Here is a 22,335-nt window from a genome sequence, read left to right on the forward strand (position 1 = left end):
ACTTTAAGAGAGGTATGAGCAATAAGATTTCTTGCTCTCCAGCTCAACTAAGGTTTAATCTATAATGAGCTTGTACTGAATTGAGATGAATATTTCAGATATCCTTAAAGTTTATGACAGACTTGCTCTGAGTGATCATTTCTTCCACATAACTGACATTTTAAGTACTGAAATTTGACTTTGGTATGAGTTTTTTGAGATCTGTCACGACTTTGTGACATTGGATCTGAAATCTTGTCTTCATCCTGTATTGTAGCATGAACAAACTTTATCTTAGGTTTTTTTTTGTTTTTCTAAAGTTAATGACTAAACCCAATTTTAGTATGTCTTCTTCCTTTTCTTACATCTTGAAGAATGTCGTCCAACACATTAGATCCATTATTCAACATCCTAACACCCTTGACGATATTATCAAGTTGAGATGTTGGTAAGGATACTTTACTTAGGATTTCATAGTTGTCATCCATATATGTTCCGTTTTCAGCCTTGAGTTTACCTACGATCCTTTTTTGCTTTACCCTTATATGGTAAACTTCCTCACTTTTGTTGCACAGTTCTCTGTGCGGAATAACAAGATCATCCTGGGAGATTTCTTCACTGCTGGAGTCATCCCTAGAATCACATTTTCCAACTATGACATTCACAATCTTAGCAGCTTCTTCTTGAGCAGATTCATCATCTGGCTAAGAAGTAGTCAGTCCTTTGGGCTTGAGATATGTAGAACATTCAATTCCAGCATCCCTAAGTTATTTAAATTCATTGCACCGAATCTCTTTGTCTTGAAAATTACTGGAGTCAGATGAGATGTGTCTGGCTTTAGCTCTTTCCTTTCTTTTCAGTAGTTGTAACATACTTTTAAATTGACTTCCAAGAAATACGACAATGTATGATAATCTTATCTTAGAATCCATAGTACTAGAAATTAGTTTCCCTGAAACTCACCTAATAAACAGAACACGGTGTCTGCTCTGATACCAATTGAAATTCTGGGACTTACAATAGATGTCAAGACATATGTGCTAATAACAGACAAGATCATGACAACTGTTATAACATCTATTGACTCGCAGCACACTTATCAAAACTGAAAGTAAATGACAAAATGATGAATAACATAATGAATTGTTAACCCAATTCAGTGCAGACAACACCTAATCTAGGGGCTACCAAGCCCGGAAGGAAGTCCACTATTAATAGTATTAGTTCAAAACCAAACACCCCGTTTACAACTTAACTCCTAATCACTACCTAACGCTACTTCTGCGTAGAAGTTAACTTACAGACTTGAGAAATCACCATCCCACTTCCAATCACACCAGTGATAAAACACTTACACACCTTGCGACCAAGGGAACCCAAATAGAATGATTATACTTTCCAATAAATAAAAAAAACTCAGTTAAGCACCCTAACTAAGAACAATACTTGATATTGCTTAAAAGCTTTGATCAAGAATACCACTTAACTCTATTGCTTAAAAGTTTCAATAGTTAGAACACATGTTCACCTCAATGTATCAGAAGATACATGAGTGACACAAAAGAAAAGAACACACGAAAAACTTGAGGAGCTCCCAAAATAGCAACCGTTATTGCACCCACACACGGTTTCCCTTGTGTGAATGTTTGGCAAACTAGGTTTCCCAAGTTCCTTTTTATAGATACTTGCAAAATGGGCTTTTACTTAATCTGAATCCAATATTCTCTGTTCTGAAAACAACTACAAGATTTTTTCACAAATTAGGAACACATAAAATAAAATAAAATCTTAGTTTTCCAAAAGAAATCTCAAAGATTCTTTTTCTAAAAAATAGACTAATTTGCATTTGTCATAATCATCCCTTGATTGCATACACCTGTAATGATTATCTAAATATTCTATATTTTCATATTTTTCAATCAAATCTTTTAAGATTTAAAAACCAGTCTGAACTGTCAGGATGTTCTGGTGTAAGATGTCATAACATCTGGCAGAACATCTATTAAAACACATAACAACTTAACCTGTTATGACAGCAGAGCAAGATGTTACAACATTTTGTTCAACATCAATTAAGAACCATATTTTAGCAAAATTATGCCAATTACAAAAAACCATGGAACTAACACTTTCCTTATTCGAACAATACTCACTTCTTAGTTGTTTCTGGTGTTGCAATGTATAACTGACCACCGCCATTATCCAAATAGAACGAAAATGACTAGTACTGTGCCAAGTATATCTTTTACTGTCTTTATTTGTTGTCCCAGTTGTGTCATCTTGCTTCCTTTATCTGAAACCCTAATATGCTACGTCTTTGTATGCGGTCCAATGTGTTGTATGTTGCTTGTTCGTGGTCCCAATGTCTCGAAACCCTAATTGTTTAATCTGGAATTTTTTACTTCTTGACTAATATGTTTACTTGTAATGCTATATAGGCCACCTACACCACAAAAAATCAGGTTAAGAATTAACCATTGGGGTACACTTGTTCACACCCTTGTTAAATGGTATTTGGATGGAGATGTAACAGAAATGACATGGGGATGAAATGTTGACTATATGTCTTAAATAAAGCTGGAATAGTTGAACAATACCGTAGGATATACTAGTATGAAGTTCCTTTGGTATGTGAATCCTAGGTTTAGCTTTGCTAGGAGACTTACATCAATAGAGATGATGATATACTGAAATTTGTTGAAGATGTTAAAGGGCATGACTTGGTTGATGTGTATGGTGAGCATGATGGTGATATCCCTAATATAATAGATGAGGTAGAGTTGGGATAGGATGAGCCAAGTTATGATAATGATGATATAGTTGAGGTTGACGACTATGAGGGTGATAAAGACAAAGATTATGTTGAGTATGAGGTTGAGGAAGAGGGTGATAAAGACAAAGGTTTTGTTGATCATGAGGTTGGGGACAAGGGTGATATAAACAAAGATTCTGTTGATCATGAGGTTGGGGACAAGGGTGATATAAACAAAGATTCTGTTGATCATGAGGTTGAGGATGCAAATGATAAAGATAAATATTCTGTTGATCACGAGGTTAAGGATGATAGTGGGAACAATAATGAAGATTCTATAGATTTGGACTGGACTACAATCTTACCAACTGAGACATCAGAAGTGCCACATGAGTAAGATCGAGATGAGGATTCAAATCAATTATGTACTTGAGTCAAATTTGAGTTAAACAAATTCTTATCGAATCGAGTTAAACTGAGACATTCGATTTACTTCGACTCATTTCCAGCCCTAGTTCTCACTCACTCACTCACCCACATCATATTATATTGATAGACACACTTTTTATCAAAGAGTTTATAAAATAAATAAAAATGAACCACTCCCTTACAATATTATACTACACTACATTAATTCTTGTGAAAAATTTAACACCCAAAACCTCACATCATAGATAAATTAAATATGTTATTATTATTTTTTAAATTTATACCGGATCATAATGGGTGCAACCAATTAATAGGTTTAACATCAATTAAAAAATTACTATAAAATCATAATTATTAATATTAAATTTTAAACTTATGTCATTATTATTTGATGTTGTTTGTGCTAGAGACATTATTACAATATTTATAAATTTTGTTACTCTTAATAGAATTTATTATCTATTTCTTTTAATATTATTCACTATGTACATTTATTTATTTCTCTTTAATAATTAATTACGAGTATTATTTATATTATTATTCCATTAAATTCTAAAGTTGATAGTATCTATTTAGCAATTTTATTTTTCAATAAAAAAATTTAAAACTAACTGGAAAAAATATGTATTACAATAACTTACAAAATTTATATAAAAATATCATATATTTTTAATATTTTAATATATATTATATAATGTATTGACTTTTGTTAAGTAAAATTTATTAGTTCAACTGTTCAGAATTGTTGAGTATTAATTATATTAACTTAAACCCCATTTAATTTGTATGTGTCTTGTAGTTTGTTAAATAATTTTAAATTTAATTTTTAAAATTTTAAATCTTACGAATATACCTTATATGGAATTACACTTCAAAAGCTTATTACTATTGACTCATTTGCCTATTTTATTAAAAAACAAAATTTTATTCTACAACTTTTTTAAATTATGTGAACGAGAGAAATACTTGCATGAATATAAATCTAATTCAATATTTTTAAAAACAACCAATAAAAAGTGAAAAATTAAAATTTATTAAAAATTTAATTTCGTTTTTAGTGATTGATTTAATATTGAAGAGAGATAATTTTATTTTAATTTTTTAATTAATAAAAAACATATGATTGATTGTATGTGCTGTATTTTTCCCACCATGGATAATTTGTCAACATGATTCACTCACTTAAAATCCTGCTTCGCTCACTCGCAGTCCCACAATACAACACACTACTAAACCGTGTCATCAAATTCCGCAAGCACAAGTGACATCGTAACGCAACACACTCTCTCTCTCTCTCTCTCTCTCTCTCTCTCTCTCTCTCTCCAACCTCCCGCCAATTCATTTTCCACTTCCCTCCTCCTTTTCAATTCCCAAACCCTAACCCCTTTCTCCCCAAAATCAACCAACCTAGGGTTTCACTTCCACCACCACAACCACCCAACCATGCCGTCGCTACTCTCTCCCGGCAAAATCCACATGCTCGAGATAGAGAATTTCAAATCCTACAAGGGTTTGCAAAGTATCGGTCCCTTCTTTGACTTCACTGCAATCATTGGTCCCAACGGCGCCGGAAAATCTAACCTAATGGACGCAATCAGCTTCGTTCTTGGTGTTAGAACCGGCCAACTCCGTGGTGCTCAGTTGAAGGATCTCATTTACGCTTTCGATGATAAAGATAAAGAGCAGAAAGGAAGACGAGCCTTCGTTCGTATGGTTTATCAACTCGCCAACGAATCTGAAATCAGGTTCACCAGAACTATCACCTCAGCCGGAGCAAGTGAGTACCGCATCGACGATAGTGTCGTTACTTGGGATGCCTACAATGCTAGACTCAAATCGCTAGGCATTCTTGTTAAGGCTCGCAACTTTCTGGTTTTTCAGGTTCGTTTTATTTCCCTCTCTCAGTTCCGCTATTTGTACAATGACTTGCTTGTTGAATCTTGAATGTTGAAATTGTAATTGTAGGGTGATGTGGAATCCATTGCGTCGAAGAATCCTAAGGAGCTTACTGGCCTTATTGAGCAGATATCTGGATCTGACGAGCTTAAACGAGACTATGAGGAGTTTGAAGAAGAGAAAGCTACTGCTGAGGAGAAATCGGCACTTGTTTATCAAAAGAAAAAGACAATGGTTATGGAGAGGAAGCAGAAGAAAGAACAAAAGGAAGAGGCAGAGAAACATATTCGACTCCAAGATGAATTGGTAACTCTATCCGCTCTTGATTTATGTTTGCTTGTATATATTCATGCTTGTCTTCTGTACTAGGTTAATTTGTGGTTGTATGTGCTGTTATGTGTTGTTGGATTGACCTTTGTATAAATTTGATGAAGTTCCTTCCATCTCCTCTGTCTATCTACGCCCTGAGTTTTTGTTTTACTCTTTCTCTTCTACCATATGTTTGAGTGCCCTATACTATATTTAGATAAATATTCATAATTTTTTGTATTAAGATAATTTATGTATATTTAATCAAGTACAATAACAATATTTTAATTTAATAATAAACAAAATATTTAAAAAATTATAAATTTGTATAAGGAAACTTTAAATTATATTTAAATATTTAATAATACAAAAATAGATGAAGAGAATTTAGGAAGTAATTTGTAAGGTATAGAGTATATTATCGTCAATGCCAGTGTATGCTGTAAATCTTAATTCACAAACTGAAGAGCACATTTCTCACGGCGAAGAGGTCTGGCTGTATATGTGGCTTGGATTCCTATATTGAATTTTTCTATCTAAAAAAAGGACGTCATATTAGTGTATTGTGCCCCCCATCGAACTGGACGGTACTGTGTCACCAATTTTATCCGATTAAACTGAAAAGTAACTGGTTCTCTTGCACAACCAATCCATTACAGTGAGTAGACCAGCCATAGGCCCGATTCCTGGTTGAGTCGGGCCGACTGGACGAGCTGGTCTGAATTAAGGGTCTGTTTGTCACTGAAAAACACAACATCCCATCATATTTGTTACATCTTAATTGTTCCTTCCTGTTTTTTTTTTTTTTTTCACTTTAATATTATAACTTTCATCTTTTTGGGCTATGATCACCTTTTTATAAATAAATGATGACGATGATGATAAAGATGTGATGATGATGATAATAGTAATAGCCATCATCATAATAGTCTTCATGCAATATAATATGTGGAGTTTGTACATTACTAATGCCACATGTTGGCACAATCCTTCCAGGTAGACGGTTTCATGAAGGAGATCCTTATTTACTATAACTTTGATTTCTTTGCTTGTAAGGGTTAAACTTCCTTCATCAACCTAGCTGAGCGGCAGATGGTCTCTCATAGAGTCAAAATTTGTAGACTTGCACTCATTTTTACTCACTTGTCATTTGAAGATGCATGGTTTCTCTTCTTGTGTAATTTCTATGAATGTGCTAACACAACTGTCTCTAACCTGCTATTAATCAAAGAAATAATAGATTCATACTCCTCAAATGGACCCTCAAGAATAACATCGAAATGTTCTTGCAGAGAAACAACTTCACCTACTCAATAAGAGCATCACTGTGACCTCAATTGTAAATAAAAAAATTTGAACAAAATCATTTTCGGCAAAGGTCTTACGAAGCTCAATGCAGTGCTGTTTGCCAGAAAATGGAAATAAATCTGAATGTTAATAGTGGCAAACAGCACTGCCATTGTGGTGGCTCACGGGGTTGCTGCCACTATGTTTCCCAGTGGGTCATAGACGAATGGCGTGACCGAAGCATATGAGTTCGTACTGTGTCCCAAAATTGTAGCTCATTTCATGTCTGAAGCTCATTCTGGCATCACAAGATGGAGATTTTTTGCGAATCCTAAAAAAGTGTGGAAATATGAACTTTCTCACTGTTTTAGGCATCCTTCCACCACGGGCTCACTCCAGAATGGTGGAGCTTCATATGCCCCACCTCTCCATCATAGGAGGTGGACGCATGGGGAAGGTGTGATGAATTGCAGTAGTTGAAGTAGATGAATAAACAGTACAAATAACATGGTAAAGATTATCATAACTCTTAATGAAAAAATATATAACAAAAACCAAAATACGAAAAATAAATAGAATTTATCTATCGTATGAATAACATTGATTATTTTTAGTCCTAATTATTTAGTAAATACTATTAATTTTATTTAAACTCTATTTAATATACAGTTTCAATTAATTTCAGAGTATGGCCCTTCGTGCCACTATTGATGTCAATTACTGTTTTAGTTCTTGTATGAAGCATTACTTCTCAGAGTTCATCTTCAATACAAATCAGTCTTATTTCATTTTACTATCTTCTGTTGGATCTATTAATTACTTTACTAGACAGCATGTTCCACTTCATATTCATAATAGGAGTTATGACTGCAGCTATCATTATTCATGCATTTTTTATTTCCTCTTCAATTTATCTATCTGTATCCGACTGCTTGTGGTTAAATTCTCAAATATGTTTTTTCCCCTTGCAGAAATCTGTGAAAAAAGAACATTTCTTGTGGCAGTTGTTCAATATAGAAAATGATATTGTTAATACAACTGAGGACCTTGAAGTTGAAAAAAAAAATCGTGAAGGTGTTATTGAAGAATTAGAAAATTTTGAACATGAATCCAGTAAGAAGAAAAAAGAGCAAGCCAAATATCTGAAAGAAGTTACACTACGTGAGAAGAAAATAACTGAGAAAGGCAACAAACTTGACAAAACTGTGAGTGTTTTTTCTACATTTGGGGTGTGTTGTGGGAATTGCTCACTTCATTTTCAACTCTGCGATTGAACTTTTCAAGTTGATCCAGTACTATGCATTTTAAACCTTGTTGAACTATGAAGAAACTGGATTAAAAATTTTAGTGTCCAAGTTTCATGTGAATCCCTGCTGAACAATTTTAGTGTCCAAGTTTAGAAAATGGCTTTAATCTCACTATAGTGCGAGTGGTACAATAGGACTACAATTTGAATCCCTGCTGAACTAACAATACCCATCTCCTTCAGACACAAAAATGAAATATAGATCTTGGACTATGCGAAAATAATCTTGCTATTTTTTTAAGTTTTGTTTCCCTATGTTGATTGTATTTGTTATGCTTTGAGTAGTTTATTATATGATTTTTCTGGTTTTCTATCCTTACAGCAACCAGAGCTTCTTAAATTAAAGGAGGAAATGTCTCGCATTAGTACAAAAATTAAAAAAGGGAACAAGGAGCTTGGCAAAAAAAGGGAACAACAAAATAAGCATGACAAGGATATAGCAGTGCTAGAGAATGATATTAAGGATCTTACAGCGAAAGTGGAAGACGTGCAGAAAAAGAGTCGAAATGTTGGTGATCAGCTCAAGTTAGATGGCAATGACTTGGAAGAATATTATAGAATGTGAGTGTTTATTTGCTGTAGATGAGCATTCCCATTTTATAGTTTATTTTTTCCCTCTTTTAGAACAGGATTATTGCTTAATGTTTGGAGTGAGCAAATAAACTAATATGCAGAAAGGGAATATGGTGGGGGGGGGGGGGGGGGGGGGGGTATTCTATCCCTTGTTCAACTATAGAACACAAAGGGAGACTGATAGAACTGAAACCAAGAACCTGGGAAATTTTATCGAGTCTTGGGTTGCACTAACAATCTGATAAAAACTGGTACCAAACAAGGAAATATAATAGTAATTACAACAGGTTTCCAAGAAATTCAAGAGTCTCAGTTCTCTCCCTCCAACAATCTGAGAGCTTGGTCTCTCCCTCCCAAATCAGTTCTTCTAATTTTCCATGATAACCCATATAACCTATGGTTTCCCCATTTTATTCATACTCCCCAAATAAATACGTAACTGCTACTAAATGTTAATATTAAACACAGTAACTGCTAATAAAAGTAACCGCCTGACAGAATAGAAAGACCATATTCAGTTTTGGTTCTTATCATTCTTAACAGTACTCCACCAAAAGATTCACCTTGTCCTCAAGGTTAATGATAAAACGAGTGTCCTCAGGGTCCCATAACTTTGAGTGGTATGTTTGACCCAAAAACATAGCATGACAGCAGTAGGCATTGACAGTTTCAGTTTGATCAATCCAAAGGACAATCCACCTTTCACCAAGGATCCGTCTGGATCTGGCGGCTTTGGCGATGCTGGCGGATCCAACTTGAGTGAAGCCCATCTCTCTCCGGTCATTGTTCTAGACAGGGCCGCCCCTCGATTTGAAAACAATACCTGCGCCATGTCTATCAAATAGCGAAACCCATAAATTTGCATAAATCTGCCATACTCTCTTTCACCAAATCCATAGCCGTGGCTTTCACGAGTTCATTTTCTGCCCCTTTCTCTATTTTTCCCACACATTTATTTTCTGCTATCGTTGTTAGATTTAAGTTTACTTGATTAATGTCTTGCTGTTGAACATCCAGTGGAGCCTTCAACGGTTAACGACTCTGATTGAATTTCAGCGTCCTCTTTTTTGACAGAAGATGTAGTCAATATGTCCCGATATTCCGGCTTGAAATGCCAGATAAATGCAAGCCTAAAGATACATCTACTAACCTGTTGATGGCGACAATTCCTTCAGTGCAACCATTGGTGAGCACAACCTTTGAGTAACTTAAACTCCTCTGCCAGTTTCTTCTCCTCCGGAGTTTCTCTTGTTTTGAAATATCCCTAAATGCTTAGTACCCACCAGTATGCATCTTCTTCTCCATCGAACACTCGCAACTCCATGTAAGGCACGGTGTACCACAGATCCATGAAACGTGCTCTGACACCCTTTGAGAGAATCTGGTATCAAACAATGAAGTTTAATAGCAATTACAATGATTTTCCAAGAAATTTGAGAGTCTTGGTTCTCTCTCTCTCTCTCTCTCTCTCTCTCTCTCTCTCTCTCTCTCTCTCTCTCTCTCCAAGAAACCGAGAGCTTGGTCTCTCCCTCCCAAATAACCTCTTCTAATTTTCCAGGATAAGCCACCTAACCTACGGTTTCCTCATTTTCTTCATACTCCCCAAATAAATACGTAATAACTGTTGCCAGTAAATGCTAATATTAAAAACAGTAACTGCTAATAAATGGTAACTACCTCACAGAATAGAACGGTCACATTCAATTTTGGTTCCTAGTAAATCTTAAGGTCTATCACAATCTTATCTGCTACTTACCCACTACAGACATCTTCCTCTAGGTGGATTCTAAACAAAAACACCTAAATTCATGCTATTTAAGAATTTTAGTTTACTGCAATTAACATGGTACTAAAAACCGGACCTGAGCGGCTGGTTCAACCGGTTGAACCAGGAACCGGACCCTAGTCTGGTCCAACTTGCGATAATAATGCCTTACTTCCAGACCAGAAACCCCAAAAATCGGTGAAACGGGGAAGAACCGGCGGTTGATCCGGTATCTCAAGTTGAATGGCATTACTGGTTTAATTTTCCAAAAAACACAACGATACTATCGAACTTCTTTGGCATCTGGATGTCAATGATTTTCTTCCTCAAGCATTCTGTGTTTTCTATGATCAAAGAAATAAGAAGAAAGGGTTAAACACATATATAAATGAAGGAAGGCGATGAGACAAGTTTAAATGTATATATAGAATTAAATCAAAGTTTGAATCTTGAAGGTATGAGGATTAAATCATCTCTGAATATTATTGTAATTTAAGATTAAAGTCAATGTTACATTCTTAAAGACAGGTGAAAATATACAAGAATTAAGGAGATGGAGCCTCTTTGCTCTTAGGTGTTTAAGAAATTGTTAACAAAATTAAAAAGAAGTAGGAACCCTTAAAAATAATTGTGGTAAAAGAAAAGAGAAAGTTAATGGGGTGTTTGTTTTGAGTTTAGAAATAAGATTCCTGGGAATGCATGAATAAGAAATGAGTATATCCATGTTTGTTACATGATTGAAAATAATTATTTCTAGGAATAAATAATGATTTCAAAGAAAAAATTAACTTCTCATAACTTGTCATATTCCCATGTAAAAGGACGGGAATGTGGAGGAAAAAACTTAGATGGACACAGCTATACCACCAGGATTTACACACAACCAATCACATTTTTTTATTAATTAAATAATAAAACTAAAATTATCTCTCTCCTCCATTATCACAACCACCTTCCATGTTGGCAATTAAAAACGAAATTAAATTTTAAATAAATTTAAATTCTCTCTCTTCTTATTGGTTGTTCCTAAATATATGGATTTTGGTCCGTGTCCATGCAAGAATTGCTCGAATGTGGATTCCAATGAAATTTTATAAATTTTTTTAAAAAAATTTAATTAAATTCATAAATTTTCCTAGGAATATCAAAATGTATGCCGAACAATTTTTCAAAAAAAATCCTTGGAATAAATTTCCTACCTTTATTTTCCTGGGAATAAATTTTGATTTCGTGAAACAAACACCCCCTAAGTGAATATGGTAAGTGCGAAGAAGAAACATTTCATTCTAATACTATTATTTTTTCTAGAAAAAAATTATATTATTCATTAAGATCACTAATAAGTATGTTTTTAAAAATTATTTTAGAGTTTAATAAAGATGCACTGACAATGTAAAAAAGTTTTTATCCAATGGGAATATATCACCCAGCCATGTCATATAAATAATTTAAAAATTTAAGTTTGACTTGATAGAATACATGATCGTCATTGATTGAAAGTGTAAAATTAATTTACATTGTCAATGCACCATCCCTTTTCTCTCTTTTTTTAACAAAATAGTTTAAAATATTTTTTTTATTTATTTAAATTTTTGAGTTTCATATTATTATTATTATTATTATTATTATTATTATTATTATTATTATTATTATCTTTATTATTTATTAAATGTTGGAGATTTTGTAAGAAAATTTGTTGGGATAAGTTATAGAGTTATATAATACTATAGATACTATAGATAGATGGATTGATGAAAAAGAAGTCTTAAATATCTAAATTATATATTTTACTTTTGATAATCTATTTGAAGAGAGATAAATATGATATATTCATAAATATTTTTATAAGTTATAAAAGTTTGTGTTTTGAACTTTTTTCCTAAAGAATTAAAAATACCATATATTTGAATTAAACATTAAGATTTGATATTGGAGGGAAATTTGGTGGGAGAAGTTATAGAGTTATGAGAGGTTATTATTATTATTATTATTGTTATAATAATAATAATAATAATTATTATTATTTGGTGGGAGAAGTTATAGAGTTATGAGAGGTTATTATTATAATTATAATTATGAGAAAAGGGATGATGCACCGACAATATAAATTAAACATAAGGAAACAAATATCATTGACCAGAAGTTGGAACATGTTTAGATTTGTTATATTTTGTCTATCAGGCAGAGATTTGTAGAGGGTGTTGCCTGCATATGGTATTTCTTTTATTCAGGGTCCAATTTCTTGTCATTAGCTGTTGGCCATGCGATGTCAGTACTTGGCAGTTAGCATTCATTTCAACTTTTGATTGTTATTGCTTTTTTTTTCTTTTATGGAACTTGTGATGATAATACTGTTATTACAGAAAAGAGGAGGCTGGGATGAAAACCGCAAAGCTTAAAGAGGAAAAAGAACTGTTAGATAGGCAGCAACATGCTGACACTGAAGCTCAAAAGAATTTGGAAGAGAATCTTCAACAATTAGAAAGCCGTGAATCTGAGCTGGATTCACAGGAAAAAAAAATGCGAGAAAGGCTCAAAAAAATTCTTGATAGTTCTGCAAAGAATAGGGATGATGTTGAAAATTTGAATACAGAACTGCGTGTGATGAAAGAAAAACATAATGAGTCCAAGTAAATCAACTTGTTATTCATTTTTATTTTTAAGGTATCCTACTGCGTAACAGTCTTTGTTGTGGACATTTGTGAAATGATGTGCTACTTTTGATCTGCAGGAGAAAATATGATTACTTGAAGATAAGAATTGCCGAAGTAGAAAATGATCTACGTGAATTGAAGGCCAATAGGCATGAAAATGAGAGAGATGCTAAATTGTCTCAGGCTGTGGCGACTCTGAAACGATTGTTTCAAGGAGTCCATGGTCGCATGACCGATCTTTGTAGGCCAACGCAGAAGAAGTATAACTTAGCCGTTACTGTTGCTATGGGTAAATTAATGGACGCTGTTGTTGTTGAGGATGAAAAGACTGGGAAGGAATGCATCAAGGTCAATGAGATTTCTCAATATCCTAGTTTGGGCCATTTTATTTTTCGAAACTTTATGATTATGAAGAAGTGAGACTGTTCATATTTGCTATTGATGGTTTTCATTTCTTTTGATTCAGTATATTTTTCTTATAGTTGATTACACAGAATAAAAATAGAAAAAGGAAAAGAAACTAGAGAACCATTAATAAGTATAGTGATGTCAGTGAATTCTAACACGGACCAACCACATTGATGGTGATCCTTGGTATACCAATAGTTATGGCCTTTGGATTTTTCTCATTTTCTCCATTGCACCCTACTCCCTCCGTACCCAATTACCCCTTCCCAATCCATCTTGTAGCCGCTCTCTTTGACCTTTGCCCCAAATTGTCAGCCCTCATCTCCAACCTTTGATGTGCACCTATCCGGTCCCCCTTTCCCTAAAAAAACCCTTGCTTCCAAGTCTATAACTGTATTAGCAAAAATCAAAAGGAGATAGAAGACAAAGAAACCTTAAAATAAAAAAAGTAGGGGATTGCAAAACCCTATAGGAACAGAAGGGTGCAAAATCCAACAGCTCCCTTGAAATTGAACTCAGCTGGGTAAAACTCTTGGAGGAAGTGAGATGGGAGACCCACACCAGCTGTGATTGAGGCACTCTTGTTTGAGATTGCACGATGGGTGGTGAAACTTCTGGTTTCAGGGAGGTGTGTAGGGTCTACCTTTTTACCGTGAGGACCAAATGATCAATATTGCTTAAAGATGGGTCCACTTTGGTCCATGTTATAATATACCTAGTGATGTATGTATGTAGGTACACTACGTCTCTTTACATTAATATCACAGACTTCAAAATAGGGAAGAAAGTCATGTGAGGCATAAACCCTGTGATCTGAAAGCTTAAACATGAGCCTAGCTTGGTGCTTTCAAGCTGACGGACGTAAATAATTACAGTTAGCCTTTTGCTTATGCCATTCCAGCTGATTTTATTTAACACATCTCTTTGGTTGCAATGTCAAGATTGCTTTAATTGCTGATATGCAGAAGAGTATTTGTGTAAAAATCAGTTTTATCGATGGCGGTCCATGGCGGAGAGCCGTAATCCCGCCATATTGGCCGCTTTGCGGCGGCGTTATAGCGGATTATGGTGGAAGGTCCCGCAATATCGGCTGGTATTTGATAACACTGGTAAAAATACCAGAAGTAGAACTGTTGCTTCCTATTTCTTTGTTTTTTATGACAAGATTGTTGTATTTTATTTTTTTAAAGGCTGTTGAAATTGCAACTGCTGAAAGCTATATCTTTTGTATAAATATGTGCAATTTTCTGTGTTAGAACTTTGAAGTTCTATATATTTATTGGAATGTTTTTTGTGTTGTTTTGGTGCTTCTCTACAGTATTTAAAAGAGCAGAGGCTTCCTCCCCAGACATTTATTCCTCTACAATCAATTCGAGTGAAGCCAATAATGGAAAGATTACGCACATTAGGTGGTACAGCACGGCTGGTTTTTGATGTGATTCAATATCCTTTTTTAACTAGTGGCTGCTTTGAGGAACTTGGTTTTGTTCTTTGACTTTATTGGTCTTTGACTTTATTGGTCTTTGACTTTATTGGTCTTTGACTTTATTGGTCTTTGAATTTGGTCTATCAACTTGTTTTTAGATCTATTTTGAAATTTACTTTCCAAGCTAGCTTGTCCACCAAGACTTTATTGCTCAATGGATTTAAAAACAAACAACATTTGATGTCAACCACATTACTTAAAATTTTTCTCATTCTGAAAAAGCACAAAAAAGGTGATGAATCACCACCCATTACCGCACTCTATCTTTTTTATTTACCGCAGTTATTTGCCCAGTGGTTTTATCCCTACAAAATATATTTGGTTGGCACGCCTCCTTAATTTAGATAGTATTTAAAAATTCTGCAGGAATGTGCTAAGATCAGTTGCAAGACAAGCATATAAATCTCGATTTTTGTTGGTGGAGTTACATTTACAGTAATTGGGATATGTAGAGCAGAAGTCCACCGTCATTTTTACATTATAAAAAATTTGCCGGTCTAAATTCTTGTTAGTCTGTAAAAATTCACCACTGTTGCACTGTTCCCACTAATCCTGTGCTGTACTGATTTATGTTTTTTCTTCTGTTTGTCTATGATGTTTCCCATATCTCACTAAAACAAATCTTCTCTCACTAAAAACAAATCTTCTCCCACTATAAACAAATCTTCTCCCTAATTAGATGTAGTTTTTCCAGATGCGATATTTTTTTCAGTGGGTTCCTTTCATCGAAATGCCGTTTTACGTTCTATCAATTTGTTGAACTCCTATGTAGATAGCCCACTACTGGATTTAAACTACGTAGTCTGTATACATTGAGCATAACTTGTACTTGTATTCTTTCCCTTCTATATTAATACTTCATGATTTTAACTTATATTGATGCATGCTAATATTAACTAATATGCCTATATTGAACTTGTTTTAAGCTTTTGAACTTAACTATTGTAAGTTTGATCCCCCCTTGGAGAAGGCAATTCTATTTGCTGTTGGGAATACTCTTGTTTGTGAAGACCTTGAGAAAGCCAAACTTTTAAGCTGGAGCGGAGAGAGGTTTAAAGGTAATAATGCTTTCTCGACATTATTTACCTGTTTTTTATTATGTTATACTAACACACGTCATTATTACTTAAATGGGATACTTGGATATTCCTTCTTGATTTCCTATATGTTTTCTGCTGGCTTCTTGTTATGCATTCTTTTTGTTTAATCAAATTTATAACTTCGTTTTGACTCTGATCTTTACACCTTGATTTTTTTTTTTGATTTGTTGTTGCTTTCCGAAGATCTAACCATCCCTTTTGTTTTTTGAGAATTCTATTGTGTACTTACTATGCATGTGTTGCATTCATGGTACCTTGAATCTTGGCTGAATACAAAATAGTGAACATTTCCATATAATTTGATCAGTTGTAACTGTGGACGGAATTTTGCTGACAAAATCCGGCACAATGACTGGTGGCACTAGTGGTGGAATGGAAGCAAGGTCAAAACAGTGGGATGACAAGAAATATGAAGGTTTGTACTAAATTCTTCTACGATGCATATTTTTAACTTGGGTCAAAGAATTTGCTCTTGAAATAAGCATTCTGTTTTTCAGCATATGTTAAGAAGAAAGAGCAGTATGAATCCGAGCTGGCAGAGCTAGGATCAATAAGAGATATGCACCTTAAGGAGTCTGAAACAGAGGGGAAAAAAAGTGGACTTGAGAAGAAAATTCAATATGCTGAGATTGAAAAGGTAACTCCATAAAAATATCAACTGATCTGGCATGCAAGCTGCCAGCCTTTGAAGGTTTTAGTGAGACAATCAATCATGCAAAGTTTATTCTGAGTTTTTACTCTTATGCATATATGATATATCTAGAGATCTTCCCAGATTGATAATTTGAAATTATTCATAATTTCCCCATATTTAGATTTTAATACTTCACAGCACAGGGAGTCTTTTTCTCTACAATCATCTTCCATATCCACTTACCTAGGAGAGCTTGTACTAATGTATTGTGATGTTATTGTTGATATTATGGTACTATTCAGTGCTTGTTTTTTTTTAATGGTTTTTGCACCTGTAGTTGGATAAATGCTTGTTTTGACTGTGTATGATACTATGATAGCTTTTCTACATTAGTGATTTTTCTGGATTCTGTTCCTCAAAATATTTGAATTCTTTTTGGTTTCACCTTTTTCCAGAGAAGCATTGAAGACAAACTTTCAAATTTTAGTCTCGAAAAGAGGACCATCAAAGAAGAAATTAAACGTATTAGTCCAGAACTAGAGAAGGTGACATTGGCAATTCCGTTGTTTATTCATAGCAGTCTTCTTGTATACCAAACTTATTACTTATTGTTTTTGTGCTGCAGTTAAGAGATGCTGTTTTAAAGAGGAGTAAAGAATTACTTACTCTTGAGAAAAGGATAAATGAAATTACTGATCGGATATACAGAGACTTCAGCAAGTCAGTTGGTGTTGCAAATATTCGTGAGTATGAAGAAAATCGACTCAAGGATGCTCAAAATGTAGCAGAGGAGAGGCTGAAGCTGAGTAGCCAACTTTCAAAGTTAAAATATCAGTATGTTCCTTCTTACCTTTTTTTTCTTTCTAATCACATCCCTTGTTTGTTATTGGGTTCAAGCACAAACTACGCATTACATAATACTTCAAGCATGAATGCATTGTAAGCTTGCAAGCAACTAACTGTATGTATTTTGCTTACGGTGTGTTATAAAACCAAATAGTTCAGCATTAGATTGTTAGATTGGAGAAAATAATGATTGGGAGCAAATGAGGAATGAAGAAAACTACAACTATTATCAAGTCCTACTAAGTCTCGGATGCTGAGCTGTGAATATTTTTTAACTCTTGACATTAGTTGCTATATTATTTAGAGGATGGAACAGTGTTATCAAATAGCGGCGTCATGGTCGCTATGGCGGTATACATGGCGGCTTTTGTTCCGTGTAAGGTGAGGGTGGCCCAAGCTTTATAAACACTATGCAAGCCATATCTCTAAGCAAAGTGGGGCTAAATCCACCCGTTCAAACCCAACACAAAGAAGGCGTTGGAGGTTGCAATGAAGGCAAGCCAAATGTTGCAATTAGGCGATTATCGGCGGAGGCGAACCGCAATGAAGGCGGAATTTTCAACACTACTTCACAACACACTACCCATGAGTGGTAGTTTGTTTCTACCGTCATCCAATTTCGTCAGTCAGCGTGTTGTATTATACAGCATAACTCTTTCATTATTAGGTTATGATATATTTCACATTTATACAATGACACGGGCCTTATATGTTAGTCCAGTGAATTGTTTTTTTTTTTGCGAGATTTCGGTTCTTGCCGGTTCTCGTCAAATTCAGAGGTCACCACCAGTTTTAGAACAATGAAGATTAAAAACAGGACGGGAAAGATAAGTATTCTGGTGAGATACCAAGTTGGAGAGGGAAAATTGCAACTAGTGGATACAGAAACCGTGAAACCTTGGAAAGATGGTCGAAGAATTTAATATAGCTAGTAGTATCAGTTACAGTTTAACTTTAAAGACTTAGAGAAAGTGGACTGATGGTTGTTATGGTAAAGAAAAAAATAATTCAATTAAATAGAAATAGACAGTCCCTTTCATTTCCTTCTCATGTCTCTTAAATTTTTTTTTAAAACTTTTTTATTTCAATACTAAATACTGAAATTGAAAAAAACAAAATGATGTACATACATTTCATTTTTCAGTAATGATGTTTTATAGCATGTTATTTATAGTCTGTAATTATATATAAGAAACACTAGCAACATACTTAGTCAATATTCAGTGTTTTATTTTTTAAAACTTGCCAACTATATTCCTTATTGAAATTATTCTACAGGCTGGAGTATGAGCAGAATCGTGACATGAGTTCAAGAATTCAAGAATTGGAATCTTCTATAAGTGCTTTGGAGAATGATTTACAACGTGTACAGAACAAAGAGGCTGAAGCAAAGTTAGCAGCAGAGAAGGTTATCGAAGAGATCAATCAATTGAGGGATGAAGCTAAAGGTATATAGTAAAGATAAAAACTCACACACACACACCCCCCTTTTTTGGGGCTGGATATGTTGTGACAAATTCACTCTCTGTTTAGTTCTTGGCTGTATACCATTTAATAAACGGGTACACAGTTTGTTGATCTTGGCCGAAGCAGACCCGCTATCATTGCTGTTTTTTGTTTGTCGTGGGAGTTTTATGATTCTATGTTCTTCTGCTGTTTTAGAGTGGAAATCAAAGTCAGAGGATTGTGAAAAGGAAATCCAGGAATGGAAGAAGAAAAATTCTGCAGCCACAACAAACTTATCCAAACTGAATCGTCAGATAAGCTCAAAGGTTCAATAAGAAAAATTTATTTTCCCGTGTACTTTCATGTATATAATGCATAGATAGCCAACGTTTTTAATATCGTTACAGGAGGCACAGATTGAGCAGATGTTTGGGCAAAAGCAGGAGATAAAAGAGAAGTGTGAACTAGAGCAGATTAGCCTTCCAACCATATCAGATCCTATGGATACCGATAGCTCAACGCCGGGTCCAGTTTATGACTTTGATCAACTCAGTAGGCCACTAAAAGATAGGAAACCCTCTGGCAGGGATAAAATAGAGGTAGATTTTAAGAAAAAAATGGATGCATTGATATCTGAGATCGAAAGAACAGCACCCAATTTGAAGGCATTGGACCAGTATGAAGCTCTGCTTGAAAAAGAAAGAGTTGTAACTGAAGAGTTTGAAGCTGTGAGGAAAGAAGAGAAGGAAAAAGCAGACAGGTTCAATGTAGTAAAGCAGAAGAGGTACAATTTTGTATTTCTTTTAATTTGTCATCATTTGTTTTATTTATAATATTAGTTCATAGCTTATAGTTTGGGCATGTATGGTTTGGTGTTCGACTTCGTAGCTTCCTTGTGCACTCCAGTTGCTATTATGATATGAATGGCTGCTTGGCGAGGGAGCACCATAAAGTTGTGATGCAACACATTTTAAATGGCAGCCTGTGGCAGCTCTGGCACAATAGTTGCTTATAACTTGCTTTAAGCTCCCTTGCTATTGTGGCGTGAATGGCTGCTAGGCAAGGCCACTCCATAAAATTGTGATGCAAGTTGCAAGACATTAAATAGTAGCCTGTGGCAGCTCTGGCACAATAGTAGTTTATACCTTACTTTAAGCTCCCTTGCTCTGAATTCTAAAAACTGAAATTTTTTCTGTTTCATTTCCTGTGGGGGTGAGAATAGGCTGGTCCAGGCAAGACTTTACTTACATCCCTGACTGTCAAAAAAATCTAAGGCCTTGCCTGTTTTAGATAGGTTTTACTTTAAGTCTGATCTGACCAGTACCGACTGAACAGTTTTATAGTCTAAGTGTAATTTTTTTTTATATGATTTTTTTTAAAGTGTAACCTAGTCTTTTAGAAATTCTATTTGGGTGTTAGTCTATTTTGTAATAAGACATTTATATTTCTCATAAATGTATCCCTGAATAAGCCTATCGGTTTAAGTATTTACGTAAACTAACATAATTAGATTATTGAAAACGTCCACAAACATATTATTTTTATCAGAATGTACAAGATTTACTACAATAATATTATCAAAATTAATATTATTGTTACACTTAAATACGGACAAAATGAAAACAATGTGTACTTTTTATACAAAAATTAGGAACAAAATGAAATCAATGTGTACTTTTTATAAATTAACTATTTTAGTATGCTGTTGTTTGTCATCTGTCTTTTGGTGAGACCAATGTTTATTTATATGTTGAGTCCAGATATGACATGTTCATGGATGCTTTCAACCATATAGCTGGTAATATAGATAAAATTTACAAACAACTCACAAAGAGCAACACACATCCTCTGGGTGGAACAGCATACCTAAATTTGGAAAATGATGATGATCCGTTTCTACATGGCATGAAGTACACTGCTATGCCACCAACAAAGCGGTTCCGCGACATGGAACAACTGTCTGGTGGTGAAAAGACTGTTGCTGCACTTGCATTGCTATTCTCTATCCACAGGTAGAGTTGTTGGTACTTGCAAACTTATTTTATTTTTTTATATGAGCATATTTGATTTGAGAAAATATTGTTTCCTTTTCTTTTAATCATAAAAGATCCACATTGTTTTTACTTTTCTGTTTTTAAATATTTGTATTTGTAAACATGAAAACATAACAATGTTATTTAAGTTTCAGGAAGAGTTCATCCAAATAATAAACCGACACATCTTGCCTGCATTAGTTTCACAGAGATGTGGTGCGCATATTCATTGACATGGTTCCCACTTTATTTTTTCAGTTATAGGCCTTCACCATTTTTCATACTGGATGAAGTTGATGCTGCATTGGACAACTTGAATGTTGCGAAGGTCGCTGGCTTTATTCGTTCAAAATCTTGTGAAGGAGCTAGGGTTAATCAGGATGCTGATGGCGGAAATGGTTTTCAGAGTATTGTAATATCTCTGAAAGACAGCTTCTATGACAAAGCTGAAGCGTTAGTTGGGGTTTTCAGGGACTCTGGAAGAGGGTAAATTTCTTTTTTTCACATCATTAAATTATTAGTATTTCCTCCCCCCTCTTTCTATTCAATATGTTAATGGCATAAATCTAATCTATTTTCCTAGTTTGTTTAAATGATATACATTCTACACTATTTTTGCTTTATTTTGCAGTTGTTCGAGTACTCTCACATTTGATCTGAGCAAGTATCAGGAGCCCTAAAATTCATGCATTGGATACATTATATAAGTTGCTTGCGCTGTACAGAGTTCGCGGTGCATTTTTATTTGTTGTTTTATGGTCCGTGTGTAAATTACCAGCTGGTTCCTTTTTATAATATTATTGTAAATAGGAGTTCCTCAGAGTAGATGATTTAGATACATTTTCTTTCACTACAAATGCTATGCAGCTAAGACAAGTTACCTAATTATTTGGCGGTAAATGTAGTGAATTGATTTAACCTTTTTATCTGCCACGCCTTTGTATTCTTAATATTAACAGTTCTTCCTAACCGTCAAACGTGCATAAGAATTGAGGCACATTGTTCATAATGTATGAACCAAATTCTATAAGAGGTGAAGTTTGTAAAGTAGCAATCTCTGGATGTCCAAGCCTTAAAATATCATGTCTTATATTTTAATGTAATTGCTATACAAACTCTTATTTGTTAGTTGCTGAAGTGAAAATAAAGTACAATCAAGAATAGTAAGTATAATCTTGAAATCCAACTATCATGCTGAGTGGTAAGGACGGTTCTTTATGTATGTTTTAATGAGTTTGATTTTGAGTAGTGTGCGTAAATTTGACTACTAATAAGCACTCGAAATACAATTTTTATGTGTTAAGATTGACCGAAATATTAGTTTTTAACCTTATCATTAGATAAAAGAGTTATGACCATTGACTTTCCTATGCTTGAATTACTTTCATGAGACTGACTAATTTTGAATTTGAAGTTTTAAATTGTGTGGTTT

The 22,335-nt window shown here is 34.3% G+C and overlaps 1 protein-coding gene across 1 annotated transcript; it reads left to right on the plus strand.

Annotated features, from left to right (window-relative positions):
- The first annotated feature begins 4,373 nt into the window (after window positions 1-4,373).
- On the plus strand, window positions 4,374-21,872 carry LOC131644463 (structural maintenance of chromosomes protein 1-like). The gene is made up of 18 exons (XM_058914974.1): window positions 4,374-5,041; window positions 5,126-5,362; window positions 7,624-7,857; window positions 8,281-8,519; window positions 12,660-12,926; window positions 13,028-13,298; window positions 14,677-14,800; window positions 15,792-15,902; window positions 16,252-16,359; window positions 16,442-16,581; window positions 17,034-17,123; window positions 17,204-17,412; window positions 18,703-18,872; window positions 19,087-19,196; window positions 19,278-19,654; window positions 20,631-20,882; window positions 21,162-21,389; window positions 21,535-21,872. The coding sequence occupies exons 1-18, from the start codon at window positions 4,604-4,606 to the stop codon at window positions 21,581-21,583; spliced, it is 3,654 nt and encodes a 1,217-aa protein (XP_058770957.1). The 5' UTR covers window positions 4,374-4,603; the 3' UTR covers window positions 21,584-21,872.
- The last annotated feature ends 463 nt before the right edge of the window (window positions 21,873-22,335 follow it).

Source organism: Vicia villosa, linkage group LG1, assembly GCF_029867415.1.
Source record: "Vicia villosa cultivar HV-30 ecotype Madison, WI linkage group LG1, Vvil1.0, whole genome shotgun sequence".
NCBI classification, from domain to species: Eukaryota; Viridiplantae; Streptophyta; class Magnoliopsida; order Fabales; family Fabaceae; genus Vicia; species Vicia villosa.

Excerpts from the sequence above, each read along its gene's own strand:
- LOC131644463 (XM_058914974.1), top strand. The coding sequence starts at position 4,604 with ATGCCGTCGCTACTCTCTCCCGGCAAAATCCACATGCTCGAGATAGAG. Across the intron at positions 14,801-15,791 it reads GCTGGTTTTTGATGTGATTC|AGTTTGATCCCCCCTTGGAG; the intron begins AATATCCTTTTT and ends TTAACTATTGTA. Across the intron at positions 15,903-16,251 it reads GAGCGGAGAGAGGTTTAAAG|TTGTAACTGTGGACGGAATT; the intron begins GTAATAATGCTT and ends TAATTTGATCAG.